The sequence below is a fragment of the Crassostrea angulata genome, chromosome 6 (assembly GCF_025612915.1).
Source record: "Crassostrea angulata isolate pt1a10 chromosome 6, ASM2561291v2, whole genome shotgun sequence".
Taxonomy (NCBI): Eukaryota; Metazoa; Mollusca; class Bivalvia; order Ostreida; family Ostreidae; genus Magallana; species Magallana angulata.
In genome coordinates, this window is record NC_069116.1 from 11,203,342 (window position 1) to 11,229,818 (window position 26,477).

At 34.0% G+C, this 26,477-nt stretch overlaps 1 protein-coding gene across 3 annotated transcripts in view; it reads right to left on the reverse strand.

Annotated features, from left to right (window-relative positions):
• Window positions 1-6,969: 6,969 nt before the first annotated feature.
• Window positions 6,970-26,477, reverse strand: part of LOC128188315 (ATP-dependent RNA helicase A-like) — a 31,840-nt gene continuing 12,332 nt past the window's right edge. The window contains exons 4-30 of one of the 3 annotated variants that reach the window (XM_052859290.1): window positions 25,464-25,566; window positions 25,121-25,239; window positions 24,876-25,015; window positions 22,120-22,166; window positions 20,737-20,873; window positions 20,424-20,513; window positions 20,026-20,190; window positions 19,670-19,747; window positions 19,241-19,360; window positions 18,444-18,657; window positions 18,263-18,345; window positions 17,963-18,119; window positions 16,608-16,714; window positions 16,370-16,468; window positions 16,152-16,266; window positions 15,735-15,829; window positions 15,356-15,429; window positions 14,929-15,081; window positions 14,349-14,509; window positions 14,047-14,158; window positions 13,608-13,775; window positions 9,447-9,630; window positions 9,124-9,291; window positions 8,868-8,983; window positions 8,283-8,486; window positions 7,784-7,935; window positions 6,970-7,342 (exon numbers count right to left, since the gene is read on the reverse strand). In XM_052859290.1, coding sequence (XP_052715250.1) covers window positions 7,140-7,342; window positions 7,784-7,935; window positions 8,283-8,486; window positions 8,868-8,983; window positions 9,124-9,291; window positions 9,447-9,630; window positions 13,608-13,775; window positions 14,047-14,158; window positions 14,349-14,509; window positions 14,929-15,081; window positions 15,356-15,429; window positions 15,735-15,829; window positions 16,152-16,266; window positions 16,370-16,468; window positions 16,608-16,714; window positions 17,963-18,119; window positions 18,263-18,345; window positions 18,444-18,657; window positions 19,241-19,360; window positions 19,670-19,747; window positions 20,026-20,190; window positions 20,424-20,513; window positions 20,737-20,873; window positions 22,120-22,166; window positions 24,876-25,015; window positions 25,121-25,239; window positions 25,464-25,566 — 3,564 coding nt within the window. In that variant the 3' untranslated portion in view covers window positions 6,970-7,139. The other 2 variants (XM_052859292.1, XM_052859291.1) reach the window with 2 other exon arrangements.

Below are 26,477 nucleotides of genomic sequence, written 5' to 3' on the forward strand. Positions count from 1 at the left end.
TATTTATGATTCATATGGGGGTTTCTCGACATTCTTGTCGAAAAAGTCCAAAAATTCATATCATAAAAATATGCGTAATTCAAATACAAATTAGAAACTACATGTACTTGTCATGCAAAATAACATATCATTGATTTAAAAAAAAAATAAACATCGACAAAATCAACTCCCGTCAGTTTTTCAGAACTTTGATTGATTTGTGTCTTTTGCAGCTGTCGTTAATGCACATACCTATCAATTTTTGGGAGTTGATTTTAATCAACTCTCCTATGCAGTTACTCTGGCAAACCGAAAGTGAAACAGTGTTTGGACCTAAGCACAAATCATCGCCGCTGACAAGACTTAGTTCTTGAAAATAATAGAAAAATTCGCTGTAATGTATGCTGAAGCATTGTTTTTCAAGGAAACTTATCTATAAACACTTTGAAAATAGTCAGATTTTATATATTACGAACAATTTAGATATTTTTGTAGTCTTGTGTGTTCCTACGCCAGAGTTTAATAAAGTCTCGTTCAACTAGACGCTCGGCTGTCTCCGTAAATCTCCGACGAGCACAGAGGCTCTCTTGCTTGTCGGAGATTAACGGAGACAGCCGAGCGTCTGGTTGAAGGAGACTAGAGTTCGATATCAATAGTGCCTGGATCCATACGATTCTTAGAATTGTTTCGATTACTAATACATAGTCTGAAATATCTTTAAATATTACACATCCTGATTCATATGGGGTTTCTCGAAATTCTTGTCGGAAAAGTCTAAAAATTCGTATAATCAAAAAAAGCGTAATTTAAATACAGAATAGAAACTAATTGCCATGCAAGATAAGTTGATTTTAAAATAAATGATAATCGTTAAAATCAACTCCCGTCAGTACTTCAGTACTATGATTTTATATTGATATGAAATATTGTAAAAATGAATCAAATACAATGTGCGTGCGTGTGAAAGGGAGAGAAAGAGGGGATTATGTTTGATTTAAGGTAATACACAGGTTAAAAACCTATTTATAATGCAAGTTAATTTTGTCAAATTACGACGTCAAGATTCATGCTATACATTTTAAAACAATTCTTATTAAAAGTTAGAAACTGGTAACCAACCAGTAAGCTCTAAATCACGTTGTATTCGATCGTTTCATTTTTACAATATTCAAATCGATAGAAAGAAAATTGTTGTTAGAATGTTTCCTTCAGAATCATCATATCTCTCTTTCTCTCTTTCTTTTTTTCCCTCTCTCCCAAACTTGCGTATATATACTTTGCTATGTGATGTCGCTGATAAGTTTTAAGGCATCTCTCTCTCTCTCTCTCTCTCTCTCTCTAAACGTCTGAATATCATTTAATTAAACAAATTAGAAACATTAAAAGGTATAGGAATGTACATCAGTTATTTACATTATTATATACTTTTGCAAATTTCGGATTATATTGGCTTAAAATATACAGCGGCAATCTGAAACATACAGGTAGTTATATTCTATGGTTCAAAAATTTATTTCAATGAATTTATTTTCACTTTTATGTAGTCAAAATTGATATTAGTTTTGTTCAAATTCCGTTGCGTTTCGTTTCGATTTTTGGTTTGGTTTCGATTGTTTTCGTTTCGTTTCGATTTCTTTTGGCACTTTACAGGCGCCCATAGCCCGAAGGGCTTTATGATAGGTTTGATCACGCCCCGACCGCGAAATTTCCACCTCATAATATTCAAAGAATATATGATTCTTTATTACTTATATTTATATAATTTTAAGCCATCGTACGATTAAATTTTTAAATATAAATAAGCAAACCCCACTGGCGCCTCAATTTGGTGTCATTTGAATTATTATTTATTTCTTATCACAGGCAAAGACACTGTAAAATGTAAATGTCCATGTATGAACTTACAACTGTACTGTACTGTCATCCGGACTAGTTATTCGTGTCGAGGGTCTTGTAAAACTGATTCCATATATACGGTCTTTAGAAACTCATCCGTCCCATTTCCCTCTCCTGGCTAAAGATGAATTTCAAGCTATGAGATACATGCACGGTAGATGTTTTTTGGACCAAATTAATTGCGCAGCCCCTGCATTTATAATACAGATACGTACCTGTGTTCAGATATTGAATCGATTCGGTATTGGAATACCTATACCAAATTAAGGATGTGAGTTTTATCTTATAAAATTAATTTATTTTAACAGAAGTTTCAGACGAAATTCAATATTGATATACCCTTATGTCATGAATTAATTTTCGGTTACAACCTTATCTAAGCACGTAAAATATATTGATAAGTATGTTACATTATTCAGCCAAATGTTTCATATATTGACTAAGGGTTACTTTTAACTTTTAACTCTGATTTTGACGTCAGAAAAAATGCTTTAAGTAATTTCTTGGAATTAAGGTATAAATTAGATCAGAAATACGTTACAAATAGATGTAGGAATACACAGGGACCAAGCCCTTATAACATTAATTTCAATGTAACAATAAATAAAGACCTTTCTTTATTTATGGTTACATTGAAATTAATGTTAAAACGGGCTTGGTCCCTTTGAAGGAATACAGGAGAAAAGATCCGAAGTCTTTACTTGGGGGGTCGGCGTTCTTGTCTTCAAACAGCAAGCACATGTGATTCAAACTCTGTATCTTAGCAAATCAATCAAGAGATTCGGTCGGACCTCTCTAGGTATATGTATATCAAATATATATGGTTTACAGTTCGGCGAAAACGTTATTTGATGATAAGTGGTTCCCAAGAAATCCTCAATAACACCGTAAACAACCCCTAACGCGGGGGAGTCGACAAAAAGTAAGGGGGAGTCGATACCAACGCATGGGGGAGTCGATTTTCTTCGCTTCAGAGACGGAAGGAATTTAGGTCACGCCTTTTGTAGGTATTTGTTAGAAGTTTTTCAAAAAAAGATATACCGCACGGAAGAGAGCGATAGTCAAACTTTGCGTCGGTCATTGGTCCGAGTTCTCTATGCGTCTAGTAGTCTCAAACACTTCCGAAAACTATTTGACAAATTTCAAATTCACGGCTATCGGGTGGTCAAAATATGCATGATTTGTAAAATGTACGACTTGCTTTGAGTTACAGACAGTTGAAACAGCCGAACAAATGATCAATCTTACAAGTGCAATAATCAAATCTTGGGAAAAAAATGAATAATCAAGACATTTTCTGTTCAGATGTAACGGTAACGTAGGGGGGGGGGGGGGGGTCGATTTTCGGAAAACAGAACGCACGGGGGAGTAGAAAATAGTGTATATTTAATTTTACATTGAACTTGTATCATCTTGCAAACCTTATTTGATATCAGTTGTCAATATATAAAGTATATTAAACACTGTTTACAAATGGTTTTATAACCAGTAGCTAAAAATGCAAAATATGTGTTCAAATAAAACGATATATCTTCATAACTTTACTTTTTCTCCTTTCTTGTGATTTGTGTAGCTCAAACCATATCAAAGACACATGGGGTTCACAGCAACATTCACAAAACTACATTTATCTGTTGTGTTTAGTGATTATCCTGTGTGTGTGTGTTGTTTGTTTGTTTTTTTGTAATTCGTTGTTTTCATACATAAAAACACACTAGTAATACAGAGGATATGATTTAAAATGCTGTATTTGTTTTGTCATATATATATATATATATATATATATATATATATATATATATATATATATATATATATATATATATATATATATATATATATATATATATATATATCATGTATGTATTTGCTGCCGAAGGGTGGTTGGTGGATCCTCTTGTCAATATGATTATCTAGTAAGGCCGCGGCGTCGTTGACTTAATTGTTAAATTTGGGGGTGGGGTGGGGGGGGGGCTACAAAGTAGTTGTATTCCTGTGGACTGTATATGAACAGAATGCCTGCTTTTCTTTTTTGGGCTGATTGAAGCATAGTTAAATCATAATTTTTATATTTGACTGATGAATTATATAATTATCCATATATGTACTCCTATTGTACGATAAATAGTATTGTCAATTGTGTTTATTCAAACAATAAAGTGCTTTCTTTGGTTATGCATACCGGTATATGATGGTAGCTAACATTCAAGAAAAGTACATAACCCGAGTTATCAGTTTACGTATGTATATATCCTGATATGCTTGCTACTATTATAGCCCTAAGACTCACTGAAGAAAGCATGTTTACTGTTTATTTTGTAATAGTGTATATATAATAGGCTCAGTACTGTCACGCTCCTACTAGCACTAGCTAGTTGGAGCGTTGGTAATTAAACTGAATAGTCGCAGGTTCGAGCCTAGATCTGGTCATTCCTCCTTTTCTATCACTATATATTTTCATCCACCAAGTATTCTTTCCTCTATTTCTTACGGAAATTGATTGTATAATTCATAGCTCTGAAGAAACTGACAGGACTGAAGTCTATACGCCCCGTTTATCAACAGCTCGAAATCTTCATCAAGCTAGGAAAAATCACAGACTGCACGAAATGATCATGATGATGTCAGACTCAATTTCTAATTAAATACGATTTGGCTGCTGCTCTTAAATAACGTACTGATGTACATTGACTATAATTTAGTTAGTTTTACTTTTTACGATCAGTTTATTAATCTTTTAAAAGAAAGATGTACATTTAAACAATGAAATGCTTTCTTTGATGATTAATGTAGTTAACGAATGTAGAAATTATTGCAGAAAAAATGCGCACTTTTTTTCTGCAATGTCGCCATCTTCATATCCCGCATGAATCACTAAAAAAAGCATTTTATTTTTTTTATTTATTATCAAAACGTTACACAGAAGTAATATATGAAGAAGTTACCATGGTTATGAGAACTATAACTATACTTGGAAGTTTGAACTTAGCCCATGTACAGTCCGTGCTTTCGATATGTAGCTTTACTAGAATCGCTCAATCAAGAAAGAAAAGAAAACCGCACGCAATTCCAACGTTAACATTAAAAGTCCTAAAAGACATCAATGACCGATGTCAAATAATCAATATAGCTCTTCAAATAATTTTCAAAATTTGATCGGCTAAACTATTGATTAAAAAGTAGTTCTTCAAAGTCAATTAAATGTTTATGAATACGTTCACACACATGTGGTTCGTTTCAATAGTTCGCGTAACTATATATATTTTTTAAGAAATAGAAAGAAAATACCTTTTAATAAATGTATTCTTTTTTAATTCAATTTAAAAATAAAATAAAAACAAAATACGAAACTAAATGGAAAACATGAGTAGTACATGTACCTGTCTTTATTGCTTAAGTATCTGTGAATAAGTTAAACCATTTTATTTATTAGATAAAGTCGACTTTTATAGACCTCGTAATTCTTTATGAAAATATAAGTTGAACATTCCCGATAGATTGAATTGAATTGAATTTTTCTACTCCCCCATGCGTTCTGTTTTCTAAAAATCGACTCCCCCCTACGTTACCGTTACATCTGAACAGAAAATGTCTTGATTATTCATTTTTTCCTAAGATTTGTTAGGATTTGATTATTGCACTTACAAGGTTGATCATTTGTTCGACTGTTTCAACTAACTGTAACACAAAGCAAGTCGTACATTTTACAAATCATGCATATTTTGACCACCCGATAACCAGATAACCGTGAATTTGAAATTTGTCAAATAATTTCGAAGTGTTTGAGACTACTATAGACGCATAGAGAACTCGGACCAATGACCGACACAAAGTTTGACTATCGCTGTCTTCCGTGCGGTACATGTATATCTTTTTTTGTAAATACTTCTTATAAATACCTACAAAAGGCGTGACCTAAATTCCTCCCGTCTCCGAAGCGAAGAAAATCGACTCCCCCATGCGTTTGAATCGACTCCCCCCCCCTACTTTTTGTCGACTCCCCCGCGTTAGGGGTTGTTTACGGTGAATAATAACTATTCAATTTTCCGCGAAATTAAATATCCAACAAATCTAATTCACTATCTGTCTTTTGCACAGAAATTGTTTTTAACGACCATAGGTGCTTGAGGACAGGATCAACTCCCCATAAAACAAACATTTAAAAAAATCAGACCCTCTGTACGTATAGAGGGTCTGATTTTTAAAAAATATTTGTTTTAGGTTATTTTGGGCAATGAATGTATAAATTAGATTAGAAATATGTCATTAAAGGATAATTTAATTTTAAAAAATAATAAAGTCCCGGGGGTCTATAATCTTGGGGGGGGGGGGGGTGGTTGATCCTGTCCTCAAGCACCTGTGATTTGATCACGCCTATTATGATGACCTCATAATATACAAAAATGACTCCTTAGTATTTATATACATTTAATTTAAGCAGTTGTACAATTAAATATTAAATTATTGACATTTGAAGGTTATATTTTTTATAATTGTGCAAACCCTACTTGCGCCCCAATTTTATGAAAATATTGAACTGTATGTTACAATTTGATTTGTTATCATAGAAAAAGACTGGAAAATGTAATTATAATTACATATTTTCATTGCATCGATGCCTTATAATTGAACTGCGACAGGTTAACGTTACGCCCTATAGTTTCCTCATCCACTTGTAATTCTGGTGGTGTGTGAATTTCCAAAATATAACTTGTGAAGAAAATGGTTGATTTGTTATTATTTAAATACAGACAACCATCAAACTCAAGACTCAAGTGTTATCTTGAAATTAATTTTACTGAACTTGGAAAACATAATTACATGTGTAAGTACATATAAATTTTAAAATTCACACTTAAATATTTTTAATGTTAACAGATGCAAAATGAATAAATAGACGCTCTAGATTTTTTTTTTTTATAATCTTAAGTTTTATTACCTTAACTAAATGCAATGTGTCTTTAAATGCCATTCACTTTAGGACATGAATTGAATAAAAAGTATTAAGAAATCGAATGCTGAGTATTTTTAATGCAAGCACAGGTGAAACGTTATTTTGGGATACTAAAGAACATTTTGAAAACAACAAAGAAAGGCTTTGAGGATGCTTTATTCATTCAACATATATATCTATGTTTTCAACATACAAAACTTTTAATGCATATATGAACAAAATTTTACAGAAGTTAACATGAAAGTCAATAAAAATTGCACAAATTATTGTCACGATACAGTCAAGAATCAGTCCAGAACAATGATGATCTTCAGTAGCCCCCGCGGAATCCCCCTCTTCCTCCCCGGAATCCTCCTCCCCCAAACCCCCTCCCACCGCCACCACCTCCAAAGCCTCGGGCTCCTCCGCCTCCATATCCCCTTCCACCTCCACCCCCGTATCCTCTTCCCCCGCCCCCTCCATATCCTCCCCCACCAAATCCACGACCGCCTCCACTATATCCACGACTTCCCCCTGAAATAAACAAGTACTCTTCAGAAAACAAGATGCTTGCTATCCTTACTGATACAAACTGGAAAAATGATTTTCAGATCTGATTAAATCAATACCTCTTGTAACAAAAAATATTTCAACAACTTTTATATTGATAAATGATATCTAAAATCTATTGAATAATACCCCTAAACCATTTATACATAAGAAATGGTAAAAATGGTATTGGTTAAGCATAATCAAATACATTCAAATATCTGATATAACACTCTTTTCACTTAGTGCCAGTTAATTTCTTACTAATGATAAGTTATGGAAATGCAGAATTAATGGAATTAAGTTATAGACTTTTCCCTGTATATAAGGAAAACCTTGGATCAGATTAATGACAGATCTTCAGTCATTATGTATATACCCATTGTCTCATAAGTAATGTACAGTATGCATTTATGTTCAGTTTACCAAATCCTCCTCCTCCCCCTCGGCTGCCTCTGAATCCTCTATATCCCCCTCCTGCTCCATAATTGGACATTCCTCCCCCTCCATATCCTCCTCTGTATCCACCCCCACCTCTAGGGGGGCCTCCGAACCGAGCCATCTTGTGAGGGGGTTCCCTGTAACAGAAATGATATCAACATGTTCCTCTGTTAAATTCATTGGTACATGTAGCAGTATTCATTCAAAAGAGTCTATTTCTATTTGATAATTAAAGCTCCGCTTTAAATGTAAAATGTAAATGGAAACACATTTTGTTTTTACATTCTCAGTAAATTTCAAAATATTTCTTTAAATTTTAAGAAATTGAAAATGAATTTGCTGGACTAATATTTCTTTTAAAAAAGTGAAATTGAACTCTGCAAGTTCATTTTCTGCTATTACAGTATTTGCACCCCAATGTTTCAGCTGTCTCTTTGTACAGCTCGTCTGGTTATTGAGTAAGGTTTTATTATTTTATAATTACCCTGACTCCCCCTCACTGCTGAGGTTGAATCTCCCGGTGCTGGGTCTGGACAGGGACCGGACCGCTGACATCAGGGTCTCCTCCTGGGGCCCTGGATTCTGGATTCCCTCAGGGTTGTTTGTGATCCTCACTATCAGGGCCTCCAGTGGCGGCCGAAGGGCTACTATCTTTGCTGCAGCCTCGTACTCCATCTTCAAATTTATCCTATATAATCATGAAAAATACATGTATAGTGTTACTTCAACATTTTGATGCAGACTGTAGATTCCTCACAGAACAGTATTTAATTCCGGAAGTCCACTATTTTGCGTCAAATTGTAAGAATGTAGAATTGTGAGCATCAAACTTTTATCATAATTTCACACAGTTTAAACTGTCCGAAAAATGAAAGCAAGGTTTTAAAATCTGCGAAGGGCCCTTCTCACCATTTTACACAGATATTAATTTCCTGTATTTGATTCGGAATCTACAGTATTTTATCACCATCATTTTATACCTTGTTACATGACTATATACATGTAAATTTATGAGATGATAATTTAATCATATTATCATGAAAGTAAGATTAAAATGACTACTTCATACCATTTGTCTAGGACAATATTGCCTTCCTCCAGTGTAACATTTCTGGCAGCAAACATCAGCAGCTGCAGTGGAGACACCATAGACATCTGCTTACATGAAACAGCTCGGGTGCGAATCTGTTATTTGGACACAACTTGAAAGTTAAATGCTTACAACTTGCAAAGTAAAGAACACAAAGCACATCTCCAATTTTGTCAACAATATTCTATGTAAATTATTCAGTGAATCTCAGCTGTTGAATGTTTAACATGCTTACCTTTTCCCCAAAGACAAAGAAAGGTGAAGGGAATTTGATATCTTTGTTTGTGCAGTTGACAGAGGACTTGTGTACTAAGGCTGCACGACTCTCTGTTGTCAACACTTTTCTTTTCTCCTTATGATAACACACGTTGGGGTACAACCCCATACACAGCAGAGATATGACCTGCAATGTGAAATAAAATTTAAGAGAAAAAGTATTACAAATATGGCAATGTCTTTTACCCACTAATAATGCTGAATGCTCATTGCAAAGAGAGAGATAGAGACACTAATGTACCTTCAACATCCTTCGTTATCAGTATAAATAAGAATTCTTACCATGTCTAGATTTCTGTCTGGACCAGTGAAGTTGAACACCTGTGGGGTCAGACATTCCTCAGGGAATCCAACATTGATCAGTATGTCACATAGTTGCCGCTTGGCCTCGAAGGTCATCCTCAGAGTCTGCATGGACAGAGATTTCTGGTCACAGAAGTACATCTCATTCTGCTCGCCTCCACTCCTGCATGGTTAAACACAGAGTGTGTACATCATACAAACATATCATGTAACAGGTAATTCTGGCACTTCATATACCGGTAAGTCAAATGTATGGTATTACCCATATAGATAAAATATTCATAAACATAGGTAATCATAGATTACTAAGCTCACCGAGACGGAGCATCACCCTTATGAGACATCACCTTCATAAGACCACCTTTATCATTTTATATGAAAATCATACTTTATGATCTTGGATATTCATGGATTCTGTTTTGACAAAATATCGTATATCATCTGATAAATTTTTTTATGATAATCATATGTTCATATGTTAATCAATTCAATGATATAAAATTAAATATTGCATCATGTCATATTTATAATACATATCATATAATACAATAAAATACTGTAATAAACAATAATGAGATATGATATTGTAACATATGATATGACATTGTATTGTGTTATACCTAATTGTATTTGATCACATAATACAATATCATAAAATATAATACAATATAGTATTATATTACAATATCATATTACATAATACATCATAACATTGAAACATGATATTATATTGTATAATATAGTATGATATTGTATTGAGTTACACTGAAACATATTTGATACATTATATGATATTATATCATATAATACAATAGAATTTGATTCCAACATTGTATCTTATCAAATGATACAATATTATGTGATAAAGTAAAATATTATAAAATACATTATTATATTATACATATAGTATCATATGACACAATAATTTATATTACAATATTATAATACAATTTCATGTGATATGATAATATATTTTGTTTTCCCTCGCACTGAAATGTCACATTTTCATTGGATTAAACATGGCACGTGGTTGCCTCATATATCTCTATGTAGGTTCGTTGAGGATTAATATTAGGCAATATGGCCGTCATTGGCTGCCGCCTCACCTACTCATCTCGATTATTCATATTATTTAACACAGAAATCGTGTTCAGTAAGTCCTTAAAATATTTAGAGTAGTGGCCCTTTGGAATTATTTTTAAATTAGAGTAGTTGCCCTTTGAATATTGACGTCACATTGTTGTGTCTGGAGCAGAACAAAATGACAGCGTCTAAATTTGCTCAAATCTCTGCAGAGGTTTAAAATTGAATAGCAACAAAACATTGTAATATGGGTGAAGCGAAGATTTTTAAAGCGTATTTGAAAGGTGGTATTGATAATTTTGTTAAAATGAGTTTAATTGGACGAGATGTAAGGCATCTTGTATAACGTTACATGACTTTGCGTAGATCACCGCTATTTATCAATGAATATTTACATTCTACTGTGTTTTTCCATTAAATTCCGTGATGTTTAAATGCCTCTAAATGCAACAAGTAGTCAAAGGTCAAATTGACGAGTTTTATTATGACATCACAAACGTTGAACGCTGTAAACTGCAACGTCACAAGCGAAAATCAAAGTTCACGCTTGTAGCTGTTACTGTGGCTCTTCCATTAATATTGACTTACCCTTAGGATAAGATAGGAATTTTAAGGTATGAATCACATTTGCAGACAAGGCAAGAAGTTAAAAAAATGTAAATATAAGCATTAAATCATGATTTTTTGACGTACACTCTCATAACTGCAGCGGTGTGTGCATACAAATTTTCATAACGCGCTAACGCACGTTACTCAATTTGTATGCACACATCGCTGCAGTTATGAGAGTGTATACTTCAAAAAATCATGATTCAATGCTATAATATGTTGCTTGATAGTCCTCGGGAAAACAAAACACTTATTAGGTTAGTTACTGACTCGCTACGGAAATATATTGGGTTGATCAATCTCATAGACGGCTCGGCTTCGCCTCGCCATCTATGAGATTGATCAACCCAATATATTTCTGTAGTGAGTCAGTCACTAACCTAATAAGTTATAATATAAACCAATATCATATCATACAATATCGTATGATACAATATTATATAATATTACAATATCATATAATACAATTTCATGTGATATAATTCTATATTACTGAAACCAATATCATATTATACAATATTGTATGATACAATATTATAGAAAATACAATATTGTATCATAGGATACAATATAATATTTTGCAATATCTTATGCAATTGTACCATGTGATAAAATAATAAATTAAAAATACAATATAATATTATACAATATTGTATCATAATATACAATACTATACATAACAATATCATGATACAATATCATATCATAAAATATCAAAAAAATTGATACAATATCATATCATATCGTATAACTTTTTATAATATAACATATGATATCATATTGTATCATATCAAACAATATTGTTTCATATCATACAATATCATAGGAATCATGTTATATCATTTATCAACAAACACATCTATCTATCAAGCTGGTTTGAGTGAGGTAGGAGATTTCTTTAGCATCCTTGATAATGGAGATCAGGCTCTGCATCTGAAGCAACCTCTGCGTTTAATTTATAATAAAGTTAAATCAACTATGCAAGCTTTCATCTATAAAACATGTGACCTGTTCCAAAAAACTAAACCTCATCCAGCATCCGAAACCTATGGCCGAGATTCAGCATTCAAGCCCATCAGGTGCATTGGTATCATAAGACGCATCATCCATGCAAGTTTGGTGAAGTTTGGACCAGTAATAACTAAGATATCATCATCAGAGGGCACTAGCAATTAAAACCTTTACTTCCTCCAGCATCCGCAACCTATAGCTCAGATTCAGCATCCATGCCTGTCAGGTGCATCTGTATCATAAGACACACCATACATTCAAGTTTGGTGAAGTCAGGACCTGTAATAACTAAGATTTATTTTTTAGCATCCTTGATAATGGAGATCAAGCTCTGCATCTGAAGTTACCTCTGCGAATCATTCATATTACAGTTAAATCAACTATGCAAGTTTGAAATAGTACTATCATCTATTAAACTTGTGACCTGTTCCAAAAAACTTAACTTTATCCAGCATCCGAAACCTATGGCTCACACTCAGCATTCAAGCCTGTCAGGTGCATCAGTATCATAAGACACACCATCCATGGAAGTCTGGTGAAGTAAGGACAAGTAATAACTAAGATATCATCATCAGAGGGCACCTGTTTCAAAAACTTTATTTAATCAGCTTTTAAAACCTTAACCTCCTCCAGCATCCGAAACCTATTGCTCAGATTCAGCATTCAAGCTTGTCAGGTGCATCAGTATCATAAGACGCACCATCCATACAAGTTTGGTGAAGTTAGGACCAGTAGTAACTAAGATATAATCATCAGAGGGCAACTGCAACAAAAACTTTAACCAGCTCTAAAAACCTTAACCTCTTCCAGTATCCGAAACCTATTGCTCATATTCAGCATTCAAGCTTGTCAGGTGCATTAGTATCATAAGACACATCATTCATACAAGTTTGGTGAAGTTAGGACCAGTAGTAACTTAGATATTGCTATCAATGGGCACCTGCAACAAAAACTTTAACCTGCTCCAAAAACCTTAACCTCCTCCAGCATCCGCAACCTATAGCTCAGATTCAGCACTCAAACCTGTCTGGTGCATCAGTATCATAAGACACACCATCCATGCAAGTTTGGTGAAGTACGGACCAGCAGTAACTAAGATATTGCTATCAAAGGGCACCTGCAACAAAAACTTTAACCTGGTCCAACAACCTTAACCTCCTCCAGCATCTGAAATTTAGGACCCAGATTCAGCATCCAAGTCTTTCAAGTCCATAAGTAGGTCCAGATGCATCATCCATGCAAGTTTGGTGAAGACAGGACAAGTAATAGGTTAGATACAGGACCTGCAACAAAAACTTTAACCAGGTCCGGACGCCGACGCCGACGCCGAGGGTATAGCATAAGCTCTCCTTGACTTCGTCTCGGTGAGCTAAAAAGGAAAACAATCAATTAAGAAACTGCATTATATGTACATGTATTGTAGACTTCTTCTTTTACCTGGCTTCTTCCCACAGATTGAAAGCATTAAGCAATGCTACATGATCACTAAAGCGATTTCCTGCCAAGGACTTATGGACCCATCCCAGACGCTTGCGGTCGGTGGGGGTGATGAAAGGCTCTGGAAACGTAGTGCTGGCAGCAATGGTACACATCGAATCCCCACAACTGTTAAAATAAAGGTTTACAATAATCATACTTTATAAAGAATTGCAAGCCTCATCTTATGATGCAATAAGCACATTTCAACTTTTAATAATTTTTACAAACATTAATGAAATATACTTGTACATGTACATATGAAAGAACTGAACTCAAAAAACATGTGCCTGGTTAAAACTGAAGTTTGAGATATAATTAAAAAAAAAATGTACTTACCAGTATATAACAACTTTAAATACACTCCTATAGTTAATCAATAAATGCATATATTACTTACTAAAATATGCAGCCATAGATGATCATTTTGCCCAGTCTTGGTTCAATAGGAAGTCGAGCCAGGATCTTCCCCAGGGGAGTTAACTCATCATTGCTATCCAGAGCTCTCATTTCTAAAAGAAAATCAATGATTCAATTTAACACATGTACTACATGTATTCTTAAACCCTGATGAAGTTAGCCATTGACAAATATGTACCAGTATCTTTTGTTATCTTTCTTATGAACATACATTACATGGCTAAAATAGGATTTACTGCATGAAACTCGGTTAATTAAAATTTATATCTGGACAACACCTACCCTTTAGAAGAGCCTCTGCCTCAATGACAGCATCAATGGGAGGAGGTTCTACAGCTTTAGCTAGGAATGAACCTATTGGTCCAAGTCTCAGAAGCTTAATGGCCAAGGCCAACTCATGGAGGGGGGTCCTGAAGATCTCCGGAGTGGTATGCTGGTCTAATCTAATCACATACAGAAACAAGCAGTGCTTATGAAACAATATGCCTCACAACAGCTACTGCAAACTAACATTGAAGCAAATATTACAAAAGATTACTGAAATCTATGGATCACCATAAACCAATAGAGATATTACTGAGGGTTTCCAGTCAACTTCAAATCCAAGGTTAAAATTGCAGAGAGAGAAAGAAAGATCTCTTGCTTATAGATTTGTGGTAGAAATACATTACAATGTACTTAACTAAGCAGATAAAAACAATCGGAGCAGCACTTGAATATAATTGCCCCTACATTGTTGTTTACAGTACTCATTTAGGGTATGATACTAGTAAAAATAATAAAAATTGGTTTAAAAAATTTAAAGAAAAAAGATTGTGACTAAAAACTAAAATTTCTCAGAGTAAAGTTTATTAAAACTGACCTCTCAAACCTGGCCCTGCTACAGAGATGGAAGGAGAAGCCCGGTCTGACACGCCCGGCCCTTCCCCGCCGCTGTTCCAGGTTCGTCTTGGAGGCCCACACCGTGGCATAGTTTGTCATGTTGTTGTGGGATGTAAACAACTTCATCTTGGCTCTGTTTACAAATAAAACAAAGCAATCATTTTCACATTATTTTCACACCCACTTGTCTCATATATATATAATACTTTTGTCCAAACGATTGACATCCTAACAGGACATTCACATCTAAGACAGGACATAGAAGCACGGCACAATTATATAAAGTATTCACATCTTGACATTGCAAGTTCAAAGCCCTATTTAAATTTTAAGAAATACATGTACATGTAAATCATATTTTTACAGTCAAATCTTATTACATGTGATCAATATGAAGTATTACTTACTTGCATGAATCGACCACGTACACAACATCATTGATTGTGACAGAGGTCTCAGCAATGTTAGTGGACAGGATAATCTAAAATCAAAACAGATACCGTAATAAGGATCTCTACATATATATACTCATATATACTATTGTAAATAACTAGAAAATATAGAATGCAAAATACACACCAACATAGAGCTATCAACATGCATGAATAGAACATATCTAAGGACAGGTTATATACATTTGTATTACTAAAACAAATTTCTGTAACAAAACATTCTATTCAATTTATTTCTGTATAGACAATATATGCATCTTCTGAACTTGTCTTTTCTATAATTAAAATTTATAGTTAAAATTAAGAGAATGACTGTTTCCTGTGTGATATATACCTTTGTGACCCCCTCAGGGACTGGCTCAAACACTTTTCTTTGGTCTTCTCTGGGCATCTGTGAGTGGAGTGGCAAAGCTCTGTACATTGGGCCACCTTATAGAATAAACAGATGCATGCCATTTACAAATCAAAGTACTGAAATGATAATAGTACCTAAGGAATATAGTTTGAAATCTCATGCTTTGATTGTTTACTCCTAGTAGTAGTACACATTTTTGACCATTTTAATGCAGTGACAAATTAACTCTCCTCAAAAGATTAACATTTCTGATAAAACTATATACCTGGTAATACTTGTAATGATACAAATCAATAATTAAAATATCTAATGTTAAAAGAAAAGCTCAAAATATATGCATTAATGTCATAACAAACACCAATAACGGTACACAATATCAGTAATATGCTGCCCTACCAAATTCTGGGTGGGTCTCAAGATATCTGTGCAATGCAAAAATCAGGTTCCATCCAGGCAGGAAAATCAAAATGGCACCTGGTATCTTCAATGTCTTGATGTATTTAATGAGAGCCTGCAAAAAATGGGCTCTTCCATAAAGGTCTTCATCACAACAACATTATTGAAAATCATAATTTGTTGTAAAAGATGGCTGTAATTCTGACTCAAAAACAGACCTCTATCAACTCAAACGACATCTCCTTTTCATTCAGCATGGCCATTGCACGCCTTGTCTGCTCAGAGTATTCATTGTTCACCAATAAATTACAATTTTCCTGAATGATATATAAAAGACACAAAGTTAAAACTAACCACAAATTTAAATCATGTTTCTACTAATAAATATATTTATTTAATGCAAACACTTTGATGTACAAAAGTAATTATAACAATTTGAGTAAATAGGTATTTGACCTCTTGATCCATCTCTTCTCCCAATTCATCCCTGTCCTTCTTCTTCTTTTTATCACTGGGTGGTGGAATAAATCCCAGCATCTGTATGCAGTCCTCCAAATAATACTCTGTAATAGACAACTTCATTATCAGACATCAAAATCAGATTTACTGGGTTTTTTTTTGTGAACACAGTGTCAATGAACATGAACATTGTATATACAGGTGAATCTCGATAACTCGAACTTCAGGGGACCATGATTAAACTTCGAGAGATCAAGAGTTCGAAAGTTTCAAAAAATCCCGAAATTTTTGTTCCGCTCAATTTGGTTCTAATTATAGTAGCCGGAAGTTTATATTTATAACATGGAAGGATAGTCTAACATGATAATGATGGTTTCATTCGTATTTTCTGCTACACTACTTCAGTTTAAACAATACAGAACTTATACTTGTGTGGTTATTAAGTGTTATTTTTCACGTTAAAAAACTTTTAGTATATCATGTTATCTTTTAAAATCATAGAATATTTTAAATAGAGAGCGGTTTACTGTAAGTTGTTGAAATTATTAGATCAGTTACAAATTACTTATCTACCCTTTGAAGGAAGCAAGGGGTAGTGTCACTTACGTAATCAATCAATTAACACTACCACGCCAGCCCCCAGGAGTTCACTCGACCATCCATTAAGGTCCACGCGGAGCTATTATTATACGCTTAATCGCCCGCGTGTGTACACAGCAACCACTTTGAGTTATCAAGAGTGAAAAACAATGAAATATGTATAACGGGACCCAAGATTTACTTCAAGAGATCAAGAACTTCGAGAGATCGGAGTTCGAGAGATCAAGAGTAAATTTACTTAGTTATATGGAGAAAAAAATGGAGACCATGAGCTCACTTCCAGAGATCAAGAACTTCGAAAGATCGAAGTTCGAGTCATCGAGTGTCACCTGTACATGTCCTGGGAAGCTAAGTGTTCAACAAATCATCAGATTTACCTTAATTTTTTTAGATATGATTTGTTTAGCTATTTTAAACTATTATTCAGTAAAGAAAAATTCCACATAGCTTTTAAATTTTAGTAATTTCCTTTATCTTTATACAAGGCTCTTCTTAAAAAGGAGATCAATACAATTCAAAAATAGCTACGCCCATCCAGCCCCCTTAAAATGTATATGATAATTACATCATAATGAATTTACAAGCATTTTCTTAATCTCTTGAATTTTTTTTATAAGGTATAATGTCCAAGTTGATACACCAGCTTAACCTGTAACAATTCTTCAATTCATACTTGTAGCTCAGTCTGTCAGTGAACCCTAACTGAACCCCTATGGAAACATTCTGTTCCTACACTTAAGCGAGATTCTTACCCTGAACAGGGTGTGTGCGTCCATACACCTCCACCACCTGACAGTTCCCAAAGTACTCGGTGAACAGAGTCGTGTCCACCGTGGCAGACATCAGAATGACCCTCAGCTGTGGGTAGGCATGTACCATGTCCCTCAGCAACACCAACAGAAAGTCAGTCTGAGAACAAATACAGCAGGTGCTCCCATTTTACAAAATTTATTGTACATAAACAACTTTTTAATTGTAAATGTCATTCTTCTATAAATGAGATATTTATCTGCATTCAAGTACAAATAATAGTTTGGAATTTTCCTTCTTACGTTAATATCTCTCTCATGGATTTCATCGACAATCACATGGGATATGCCACGCATCCCATTTTCTAATCTTCTAAGTAAGGTTCCTATCCAAAACAAAAAGAAATATTTTGTGCAAGTTCTATAATAATATGTTTACACAGAGATAAAGCGACACAAAAATGAATCAATCAAGTCCCCTTACCCACAGTGCAGTACAAGATGGCTCCATAGTACCTTGGGAATATAGATTCAAATCGCACACTGTACCCTGTGCTCACACCCAAATCCTCCCCGCGCTCCTGAGCAACGCGCTCAGCAATAGACACTGCTGAAATTCTACGTGGCTGAGTGATAATTATATTACAATCTGCTCCAACACCCATCTCAATGGCATTATCCAAGATAAACTGAGGTACCTAGGAGAGAAATCTTTTGTTGATAACACTAATCTTATACATGTAGCATCAACATCATATTATAATAGAGCTTTGTGAATCCAGATACTGTGGTTTCATCAATATTCGTTGAATACCAATTTTCGTGGATTTCGTTGTTAAGTTGATCCACGAAATTAAATGTTCATTGAAGTGCAATTTCTATTAATATTTTGTATTGATATGCCGGTTGGCCACGAATTTACGTATCCTTGAAACTGTGATTTTTACTTTATCCACGAAAATTGATACCCTCGAATATTAATGAAACCACAGTACCATTCTCTGCTACACCTAAAACGCATCTGGAGAAAGGATTCACCAGTACCCCGGTACTTCAAATTATCATATCTTTAAATTTATTCCAATTAATTATTCATTGAAACTAAACTTTTAAGGAAATTTTAAGAAGTTAAAGTTATCAACTGTTTTATCTTGTGTATAATCACACACTTTTGCGCAAAATGTGGTTTCATGGATTCATAGTTAAATGCTTCATTTAGTTAACAATTAAGTGAACATTATGTAAAGACATTTAAGGTGTTAGTGATGGATAGCATATTACCTGGGTGGTTTTCCCGCAGCCTGTTTCTCCACGGATCAGAGTGACCGGACTGTTCTTGATCACCTGAAGGATGTGATCATGTGACTGATACACAGGTAAATGGGTGCGCTCTTCCATCATCTGAAAGAATAGAGTGCTTGTCATATTTTTATATTTTATTCTAAAACTTAATAGTATTCCATTGCTACATGTAGAAAAGTTGGTATTATCGTGTATTCAGTATCAAATATTCAAAATACTTTCATACAACACCATTCATATCCGAGTTACCTGATCATACAGGAACATATAAATGTACATGCACATTGTACAACCTTTAAAACAAAATGGCTAAACAAAACCCAAAACACACATGTATAAGATGCAAGAACAAGGGCCAAATTATGCTGCAACATATTTAAGTTCTTCATTAATAAACTCTCTACTCACCATTTTAAGATTTTCATTGTGATTCCTTGACTGTTCCGAGTTGTTAAACAGATCCTCACTTATTTGATGCATGGTTGCCTAAGAAATACATACACACAACACGTCATTAGCATGTTATTCCGATCTCCTATTTCAATACTTTCAAATGTGTTCTTTTCTAGTTTTAAGTTAAAATTTGTTTCACAGATTTGATAGACGGTGGATGTAAAATGTATCAAAAATATAAGTTCAATGTTTTTTGAGTGAGTTATTTCATTCAAAATTACCAATTTTTTCATTAAAATTATCATTTGAAATTATTTTTCTTAGAACAAACAGTTCATGTACTAAGAGTTTCCCTGATTTATTTCTCTTACCGTGGCTAGTGGGCCTTCATCAATGTTACAGGCTGACCAGGGGTTCCAATTTTCCTGGGGTGGGGACCATGGTACCACCCCCGAGGAGTTTCTCTTTGGCTGGGGCTCAAACTCTTCCAGAGTGGTCCTGGTTACCAGTGAGTGGGGGTGACTTGGGTCTGCAGGCTACAAAGTGAGGGAGGAAACTCCTTGATCTTAACATCTGCATCATATTTAACGTTTCTTGCAGTTCTGTTTGTTAACGATTTTGCTCAGTTTCTCACAGCAGCATGTTTGTCAGATTTCTTTTCAACATCAATTCAGATCTATGTGTAGATCTACATGTAGCATTGTAGTAAAAAAAGGGGACAATAACAAAATTAATCTACAAGCACGGAATGTAATGGTAAGTCACTTACTGCGGGAACAAACTGTATGTTCCATTCCTGCAGCGCCCTGTCAACCTGAACCAGCGCCTCTGGGTTTACTGACACCTCATACAACTCTAACTGTAAATGAGATGCAATATTCATAAAATTAATATGCCAGGATTAAAAACAATTTATGGAAACCTTTTAAGATGATTGAACTTATGTCTACAGCATTATCAAATACATGTACATGTATATGCAATAAAACATATTCAATCAATCAATTGTATTTCACAATCTTAATGAAAATAAGCAAACATTTTTATTTCTTTAGCAATGACCTTGACATTTCTATCCTGACCTTGTCTTGATCCTTTTTCTTGGTTTGACCTGTGTAGGCTTCAATGACCCCCATGTGGTAGAGCTGACGTACCAAGGAGAGGGCACACGACTTGGAGGCTACCTGTTTGTTAGACCCATGTTCTCGAGCGTGAATGTCTGAAACAAAATACTCTTTAGTACCAAAAGTAAAGAACTATATATAATAAGAGTTAAAGGACTAAGTGCGGTTTTATGCAATTTTTGCCCCCCAAAATCAAAGTTTTAGAAAGAGCTTTAAAATAAGGTGAAAGATAGTTAAAATCATATTGAAAATAAAGGTGTAAAAGGTTATCACCACAGTGACGTCATAATGTAGAAATGACGTCATGAATATTGCATTATTTTGAAAAATTGATGTTTTGTAGCAAAATATGGGTGTTTTCCGATGGTTTATCGACTGAGAAACATCGAGCGCGGGCTTGCTCAAGTACCATTTTTTAGTATAATATGTATAACTATCTGAAGAAAAACATATGTTAAAATCGCACTTGAGCAGACCTGTGCTCTATACTTCCGAATGCAAAATAAAGAGCAAAAATGAGAATATCTTCATTTGTTTGCAAATTTGCGGGAATTAGGTCATTTAAGTGCGTCATAGATAAACAGCGAGTGAGCAATGATGACTAAAATCAAGATTAAAGTTATAGGCATCCTCTTTACAATGATTTGTGAAGATTTCATTTTCATACGATACTATTCAATAATTGGTTGAAATCGGGGGCAGATATTTGACCATACCGCACATTGTCCTTTTGCCCCCATAATTCGCCATTTTTTAAGTGTTTCGGGTACAAAAAAATGTGAATTTATTTTTTAGAAGAGCTGATATAAAATATATTTTTCATCTATTTATTTGATTTATTTGCACTCACTGGCAGTATATGACGTCAGAATTGACGCCATTTCTATAATTCAATCAAAATCAGCCAAGAATTGACATTTTTCTTATCTATTTACAAATGGGAAATATAGAGCGCATGCTTGAACAAGGAAAATTTTTTTGTCACTTATTAGTCTTGGCTTGATACATCTCTGATTAAAATATCTTATTTGTTCAAGAATGCGCTCTATGTTTTCGGAAGGAAAAACTGCTTGAAAACAAGCTGTTTTACGCTAAAAAGGCAAAAATGGCGGGAAGAGGTTGTCTTTACAATGTCATATTTCTAAATTGTGGGCACTTGAACCAAAATGAATATTAGGTAAACACATCACATACATATCTGTACTCAGAAAACAAAGAATGATAGTAAAATGATGATGTTCATTTTAGGGGGCCATTTTAGGCCCTTATCATATATAGTCCTTTGCAGAACATGTTCCCCTAAATTGATTAAAAACGATACCAAAATCATCATTCACTTACTTTGCCGAATCTTGTTCACATAAAATTTCATCTCAGCTATGAAGCTCCTGAAATATAGAGACAAACAAATGTTGTACATTTTGTTCATTACTGTCTATAAACATATGCAATGTATTTTCAAGTGTACTGTTAAAAGGCATGATTACAGTATTAAGTAAATTAGAGAGCCATTTGAAAGCGCAATTCACTTGCATATTGAGTAAATAAATATTTCAAACTGAGTTACTTACATTTTGTTGGAAAACGTATTAGAATAGAAGGACTCAAAATTGGCTATTATAATTACATTATTTTACATAATAATTACAGCATTAAGCCTAACAATGTCCACACTCACCTTTTAACAATGTCCAGTAAATTCGGCCCACCAGAGCACTACTAGTGACACAGCTCCAAGACAGATGCTGGTTCAATCTTTTGCTGATCAGAAAATGTAAACATCAGACCAATGATATCACCATAGCCATAGAGGTGTTTCCCACCGATATAGCCATGTTATTCTTAACTTCTTGTTGTTCTTTACTGCGTATTTCACTCAAACATTTTTGAATTTAGATAGAATATTTTCATATATTTGTTTCTTCTTTTTGAAACCATGATTATTTTGACATGACAGGTAAAAATCATGCCTGATGTCAAGTTATAGATAAAAGTCTATGTTTGCAATTATGAATATCCTCTAAATTATTATTTAATTTCAATCTCTTCTAACTTTACACATCCCGGAAGTGTAATGAGATATATTGTACAAGTCTGATGTTACATTTTCTAGACTGTATAGAGTGATCAACAAACGTTCTAATAAAGGAACTGCTAGTTTACAACCAAAACTAGCATGCCCCAAATGTCAAACTGCAGACACATGAACATGGCTCATCTGCTAGCATTGAAAAGTTTTTGTCATAGTGCCCTGGTGTGCCGATATACATTTCAAACCATTTAAAACATATAAAAAAGAATCAAAACATCTACTACAATAGAATTCATTCATGCCCAGGAATTGCTGAACCTGAAAGCATCATGCATTAGTTTGTTGATATCCTATAAAATTACGAAAACTTAAATTCTTAATCCTTGATAGTTAACTGCCACCTCATTAATTTTTTCATCTGATGACACTATTTGCCTCGTTTGGTAACTCCAAGTGGCGTTCCTTGTATTTTCCTTTGAATAAAACGTTAAGATCACAGAATATTGATTCATTATTTGTTTAGTTTTTTATTTCATATGTCTTAATGTTGTGATTTTTGATTTGTCTTTTATCGATTAAACAAAGCAAAAATAGTATCATCATAATGAAAAACAATTCATGTTGAGTTAACTTACTCTTATAGAGTTAACTTGCTCTACTTCAAGAAACTTAAGTAAACACTTTCTGTGTTTTTGATGATGATCAGCTAAGAATAATGATATTCTGAAGCATGTCAAGTATTTCCGGTAGATGAGATTTTACACATTAACACTGAAAATTGAAATGTAACACTAGACTAGCAACCATTGGCCCACATTTCATGCAAAATTTTATAACTCATTGAATTCTTTTAGGACAAAACTGATACTGGTATCTGAAGTCAATTTCTACTTTAAATAATACAATAGTTTGTTGTAGACCTTGTTAAATAAAATGATACTTTCTCCTTTTTAAAGACAGTTAACTGGTGTCATATACATCTATTTACATCTCCCAAGTATTATTCCCTCTATTTCTTACGAAAACTTATAGTTAATTCATAGCTCTATAAAAACAGCCTGATAGAAATCTACATGCCCCATTTATCGATTGGTCGAAATCTACAGCGGCTGAAACTGACAAGAAAATGACAGGACAGATATTGACATGCCCTGTTTATTGATTGGTCCAAACCTATAGCGACCTAGGAAAAATCATGGACTGCACGAAATAATCATGACGATGTCAGACTCAAAGTCTCACAGGAGACGATTTGGCTGTTTCTTATAACTAACTTACTTACGTACATCAACAGTAATTTAGTGAAATTTACTTACTTAATTTCCTAATCAATTTATCGATTAGCTTAAAGAAAGATGTTAATATAAACAATAAAATGCTTTCTTTGACATTCGGGTTATGAAGGTAGTGATCATTGCAGAAAAAATTTACATAACGCGGGTGATGTATTTTTTCTGCAATGTCACTACCTTCATATCCGGAATGAATCACCAAAGAAAGCATTTTATTGTTTAAGTATATACTGTATATATTTTTCTCTATGTAACTCTGTTGGCCAATTGATTTCTTCTTTAGGTTTTTAACAAATACAGGACTAAGGTTCCACATTTTCAGTTCCTTTTTTTTTTTTATTAGTGCTGTAACATCTCACCATTGTTACAAATTTGACAATGTTTCCAAGTCATCATTATTCATAAACTGAGCAATGGAACTCTTAACTTGCACAATTTCTGATGTTTTGCTGCATTAAATATGGTTGTTATAGCAAAAACTTATTAAAAATAAAGAAGAGTAAAGCATTTAAATTTGCAAGCATTAATGACCTATTTGTTATCAGAAAACTGTTGGTGTATTTAAATTCTTTACAATATTTTGCTTTCTATCTTGCTAAAAATGCATTATAAAACTAAATTTCCATTAAATGATCATAGGCATGATCTTTATGCTGAAGACTTTTTTAAAATTGCAAAGACACTACAAGTATACTGTGATCAAACAACATATATAAGAAGCTAAAGGTTGCACAATGGAAGGGTTGTTCAGTGAGAGACCTGGGATTACTCACCGATTGTGATCAGGCCCGACCATACTGTACTTATAATCCGTTTGAATTTTATTCTGCTGTAAAAACTGGTGGAGGCGACTCTTGGCATTTTCCAATGTCCAGTTGCCATGGATATCAGCATTAAAATCAACATCTTCAGACTGCAAAAAATTTGACAAAGCTATTTTTCATACTGAAGAATACCATCATAAATGGAATATTTTGTATTTAGAGTCACTATTTGCATCTATTAAAGCCATGTATACCTCCTCTAAGATTCGCTTCTCAGCAATTCTCTCCATGTAACTCAATGGGGGTCCTCTTTGATAAGGGGGGAATTCTCGCTGCTGTTGCTCAAAATCTCCTCCAACACCTCCGGGACTATCTAATGAAGGCAGACATTATAATCAACAAATGTTATATTAAACCCCTTTTTCCATTAGAACTTGTATCTATTTCTATTTAAAAAATAAAAGTACATTGTATTTCAATACATGTACAGTTTGTAATTTAAGACTAAAATAAATTGATCAACTTATCAAATTAATTGATAAGATCAATATTCTGTAAATGTTGCCAATTCTGATCACATTTGTTGGCTGTCATTACCTAGTCCCAGTGATTGATGAGGTGCATTCAGTCCTCCTGGTAGACCAGCAAACCCTGGGCCTTGAGATGACCCTGCTTCTCCATCATTTTGTCCCACAGAAGGCTGTGAGGAGAATTTACATGGACTGAGTACATTCAAAGCTGTGTAAAAACATTTCACATACTCCCTCAAATGACTCTGATTTCATTGATAATTTTTTATTGTTTCAGCTAATGCCCTCATATTGTTTCTCTGGCACTAACTTTTCATGAGCTCACTCTAAATGAATTAGTTAGTAACATGTTGGACCTTAGATTCTAAATGTAACATGCCACTTTTTACTGCTTCAGTGAAAGAAAATTTAACCTAATAAACTACAAAAATAAAGAGGCCCAGGGGCCACATCGCTCACCTGAGCAACAATTGCCTTAATTCTGATCAAATTAGTATTACAGTATCAAAAAATATCTTGACAACTGAGTACAGTAGATCTTGCTAAAAAAAATTGAAAATCTGCCAATTTTTATCAACCTCTAACCGTAATCCGGTGAATATAATACGCAGTAGTGTACAATACGCACCCCCCACTTTGGGCCTGAAAATGGTGAAAAAAGCTTGTTGGAATGTATAATACGCATCAAAAAAATTGACCAAATGGTAATCCTGAGTATCAACAAAGCAGTTATACTTTGTATGCACGCTTGAAACTTCATCGCGGGAATACGCTACCGGAAATAAGAACAAGAGGCCCATGGGCCACAAATCGCTCACCTGAACAATAGTCCTTGTATCATTTTATTTCGAAAGCGTTTATTATGAAGTGGACTCTGAATACATATTGTAAAACTAATATATTTCAAGATTTTGCCATATATTAAACAATACATAAAAAGAAGAAACAATTTTATCTTTGGCATGTTTTTATTCATAGTTATTTTACACATCAAATGACACTGAATTTTAGCTCTAAAATACCCATTTGCAGTAAAAAGAATCCCAATTTCACTGAAAAAAATGAAAAATATTCGTTAAAT